General features: G+C 37.7%; 1 protein-coding gene across 1 annotated transcript; it reads right to left on the bottom strand.

Annotated features, from left to right (window-relative positions):
• Positions 1-749: 749 nt before the first annotated feature.
• Positions 750-4,966, bottom strand: LOC137722889 (BURP domain protein RD22-like). Its single transcript, XM_068462001.1, has 3 exons — positions 4,821-4,966; positions 4,417-4,540; positions 750-2,688 (listed from the first exon to the last, which is right to left on the bottom strand). The coding sequence occupies exons 1-3, from the start codon at positions 4,857-4,859 to the stop codon at positions 992-994; spliced, it is 1,860 nt and encodes a 619-aa protein (XP_068318102.1). The 5' UTR covers positions 4,860-4,966; the 3' UTR covers positions 750-991.

Here is a 4,966-nt window from a genome sequence, read left to right on the forward strand (position 1 = left end):
GGTTTGGGGCTTGAGTGGCACTGACCAACCTTCCACCTTTGCCGTCGTTTAATGATTTGCGTACTCGTCTCCTGGTCTTTGAATCCAAGCACACTATGTATCAGGCTGCTGCTTCGTCTCCTTTTGCTTTCTATTCTACCTGTAATTCTGTTGGTGGTTCGTCTAATGGACGTGATGGTCAGTCTTCTCGACACAATGGTGCTTCTGGTTACAATCAGGCTCCTCGCAATAATGGTGGTGGACGTTCCAATCAGCATGGTGGTAGTAGGCGATATGGTCAGCGTCGTGCTGTGCAGCAACAACGCCATGGTGTTCTTGAACCAGCCCCTGTCAACCGTGGGCCTCTGCAACCATATTGGTGCATTGTGTCCTCAAGCTACTCGGTCAGATGACGATACTTCTTGTGCTTTTGCTGGCATGCATATTGCTTCTCCCTCTTATCCAACATGGTATCCGGATACTGATGGTACTCATCATATGACGAGTGATGCTCGCTCGATGACTTAGGCTACTGAGTTAAAGACGCGTAACAAAGATAAATGAGACTAAGGGGACTCGTTTAGACTGGAGCCCTCGCTAACTCTTGTGTTATCCTTGAAAGTGAAAAACAATTCATTGATGTGGAAATTGCTCGAGGCAAAGTACCACATATATAGGTTTATCAAACGTGATATTTTTTTTATCAAACATTCGAAGTTCATTGTTACCCATTATCAGTAACTAATGCAGCATTACCAACGCTCTTTAGGTCTTAAAAAGCTATATATTACAAATTAATAGTCACAATATAGATATCAAGCTTACACCCTTCATTCCACAATGAAAACTCTTCGTGGAATAGACAAAATAAAAGCAAAAGAAAAACATATCACAACTAACAAACAAAGAAGCGGAAATCGAGAATCGAACAGAGATCCTCTTTATTTAGACAACCAATTACCTCCAAATTAAAGGTTTCTCAGATGGGGATAATCAAGTAGAACTGATGGGTTCAACTACTAATGTAGATTTGGGGGTTTGGAACCCAAACAACATGATCACTAGGAAGGAAGTGGCAAATGGGAATCGTTCCGGGCTTAACCTTGAGCACTTGGAAGGCCAAATGCTGTGGGTCCCATTCTGATGTGTCCACATGGCAGATTGCTACTGCTTTAGCCTTCACCCCATCAGAACCTCTCAGGGGCACCACGTAAGCTCTTGTAGGTTTTGTTGCATGGCAGTAAAACACTGCGTACGGATAGTTCTGCTTATGGCACACAACGGCTTTGTCACCTGCAAGCTTCTTCACAGAAATTATGGACATGGTTCCTCCTTTCTCCAACACCGCCGTCGAGAATGCCTGAACGTTTCTTCCGAGCTTCGAAGTGGTGAAATCAATCATTGATTCTAACGAGGTGGCACAATATTTTTCCTCTCCTCTTATGCCTGCAGCTTCGCACTCTTCAATAGTTTGCTTAATTATATTGGCTTCCACAGATTCTGATTTCACTGAAAATTGGTTGAAAATTTCAGGTAATTCGTTCGACGAGAAGGGGATCAACTCTGCTGTTTTGCGTGGTAGGAAATTCGCCGTATTCGAATTTCTAGTGAAGTTCAAGTTCATTGTTGTCCCAGGACGCATGTCCTTCTCCAAGAAGAATAGAGTTGCCTGCGGGTTGTCATCTTTATGGAGTTGATTCTCATGAGCGGCATGTGCATGATGACTAGGGTAAAGAAATACGTTTCCTTCTTGTGCTACTCCAACATATGCAGGTTTCGTCCCATCTTTTCCAACAAGATCGACATTTGTGCCTTCATGAGTGGCATGTGCATGATGACTAGGGTAAAGAAATACGTTTCCTTCTTGTGCTACTCCAACATATGCAGGTTTTGTCCCATCTTTTCCAACAAGATCGACATTTGTGCCTCCATGAGTGTCATGTGCATGATGACTAGGGTAAAGAAATACGTTTCCTTCTTGTGCTACTCCAACATATGCAGGTTTCCTCCCATCTTTTCCAACAAGATCGACATTTGTGCCTCCATGAGTGGCATCTGCATGATGACTAGGGTAAAGGAAAAGGTTTCCTTCTTGTGCTCCTCCAACATATGCAGGTTTCCTCCCATCTTTTCCAACAAGATCGACATTTGTGCCTTCATGAGTGGCATCTGCATGATGACTAGGGTAAAGGAAGAGGTTTCCTTCTTGTGCTACTCCAACATATGCAGGTTTCCTCCCATCTTTTCCAACAAGATCGACATTTGTGCCTTCATGAGTGTCATGTGCATGATGACTAGGGTAAAGAAATAGGTTTCCTTCTTGTGCTACTCCAACATATGCAGGTTTCGTCCCATCTTTTCCAACAAGATCGACATTTGTGCCTCCATGAGTGGCATCTGCATGATGACTAGGGTAAAGGAAAAGGTTTCCTTCTTGTGCTACTCCAACATATGCAGGTTTCGTCCCATCTTTTCCAACAAGATCAACATTTGTGCCTCCATGAGTGGCATGTGCATGATGACTAGGGTAAAAAAAGAAGTTTCCTTCTTGTGCTACTCCAACATATGCAGGTTTCGTCCCATCTTTTCCAACAAGATCGACATTTGTGCCTCCAGCAGGTCTAGGGTTTTCTTCTCCTGCAATGAGGTCGAAACCAGTACCCTTCCCTAATTCGACAGGGATTCTCATATCTTCTTTAATCATGAAGTCTGCGAATTAGTTTAGCAACAACGTAAAAAATGAGAGTGATATATAAGTGATATTCACAATAGTTTAATGCCCGCATTAATCTATTTTAAGAGTGATCAATTCAACACTCTAAATAATCGACCATGTCAAATGATTTAATCAAAATGAAGAAACTAGGAGGAACAGATATAAATTTCAACCATTGATTGATCACGTTGATTCTTGCATATGTATTGCATCTAAGAATTTGTGTTGCAATATATATGCGGTGGTTCTTAAGATTGGTCATAAGGGATCAAATTGGTTGCTCGACCACTCGAGATATGATTTGTTTCAAATCCCGAGTGAAGAATTCTTCATACATACAAATGGCAGATCGGATATCATTTACTTATGGGAGTTATAGCGAAACATTTCTGGTACTGTTCATTTTTAAAGAAAATGACATTTTTACTCTAAAAAATCACTCCTGATACTATTCACTTATAATACATTTTTGTCATTTTGATTAAAACTCAAAGCTTTCAAACTATTTTCAATAATTTTCCTTTTATCCATTTGATTCTCGTTGTTGACTACTTCCATGTTTGCTGGAAACATTTTGTTCGTCTTTAAAAGGAAAACTAATGAAAATGATTTGAAAATTTTGAGTTTTAACGATAAGGACAAAATAAATGGTAAAGTGAATAGTACCGAATTTGACTTTTTAGTGTAAAAATATGATTTTTCATTAAAATTAATAGTACCGTGGGTTTTTCTTTAAAACTCTCATCTTTATATCATATGAAAGACCAAGAATAAACGACCTGGCTTATGACCACACGCTGACACGCGTCTTCTAATGTGAAAGCTCCCTATGTATTTAAATATAGTAAATGCATATAAATAGTGAACTGTTATTAAGATTTCAAAAAATTCATTTGACATTTTTTATAAGTATATATATATTTTTTAAATATAGAAAGTCTGAAGTATAAAATGAGATTTTTGAAGTACCAATTACTATTCCCTATAAACATTTGTAATATTGGCCGTTTATGCTCGTTTGGAATTGCTTTAAAAAAGACTAAAACTGTTTTTAAAGAAACGGTTCTAGATTCCAAAAACAACTAACGATGCTTGTGTTTTTTTTTTAGAAAGCACTTCAAGTGCTTTTCTAGGATTACTTGCATTTTTATTAAGGGTAACGCTAGAGAAATCAAATTCGTAGACTAAATTTGCAAACTAAATTATGTGTTACCAATAAGAAATAAGCACGTTAATCAATACTTAAATAATAATCCAACCATCAACTTACAAGTTATTTTCTTTACAAAATTTAGTCTATACATTTAATCTCGTTGGCATTATCGTTTTATTAAAAATTAGTTCCAAAAACATTTTCACAAAAAAAACTTTCAATCATTTTAAAAGCAATTTCAAACGAGCTTTTAGTTAGTACGTATTAGTGAGTCCTTTGGGTAAATATTTTGATGTATTTCAGTAAGAACTTCTGTAATTAGTTGGTTGATATCAATTTTTCCTGTAACTTTAGCAAAACCAGACCAACTTTTTTTTGGTGAACAACCAGACCAATTTTCGGCCTGGTATTTAGTTCGGTTTTTCTGTACCTAGTGGCGGCATACTCCAGCCCCCTCCTTCAAAATTATATTTGCCAAAAGATCAAACAACTTTTAACATGAAATCCTATCATCGATATTATGGTAGATAGAAGAAAAGCTCTCTAAAATTATGTCGTTAATACAAACCAGGTTGGAGAAGTTGACTGATAGCTTTTGGCATTTGTGTGTTTGGCAAGACCGAGTTCCAGTAGAGTTCATGAGGTAACGGTGGATGAGCATCTTGGCTTGCCAGTGCCACCACCACTGCCATCTGCAACATTTTCACACTAGTGATTAATTAGTACGTACGAATGAGATCAGAACAATGTGAACTAAATTTAATTAGTTAAAGCAGGGATAATTAAACCAACGTAGCAACAAATTGTTCCATATACATGTAGACAAGAGTGACATATATATATATATATATATGTATATGTATAACCATTTGCGCTTTAAACCGAATATTTTATAATTTTTTCTAGACGCACAATAAAATATGAGTATTAAAATCACTAATTCATTGTAAAAACTCAAATCTCAGGGCTTACTTTGAGAAGAGAGAAGAAGAGTGCGAGATGAAATGCCATTAGGGCTGAAATTGAAAGTGTATATGAAAACTTGAGAACTTAGATCTCATGTGTGGTGCGACACAAGAGCAAGTGACTTCAACATTTATAGAGGAACTTGTATCTGT

The sequence above is a fragment of the Pyrus communis genome, chromosome 17 (genome assembly GCF_963583255.1).
Source record: "Pyrus communis chromosome 17, drPyrComm1.1, whole genome shotgun sequence".
Taxonomy (NCBI): domain Eukaryota; kingdom Viridiplantae; phylum Streptophyta; class Magnoliopsida; order Rosales; family Rosaceae; genus Pyrus; species Pyrus communis.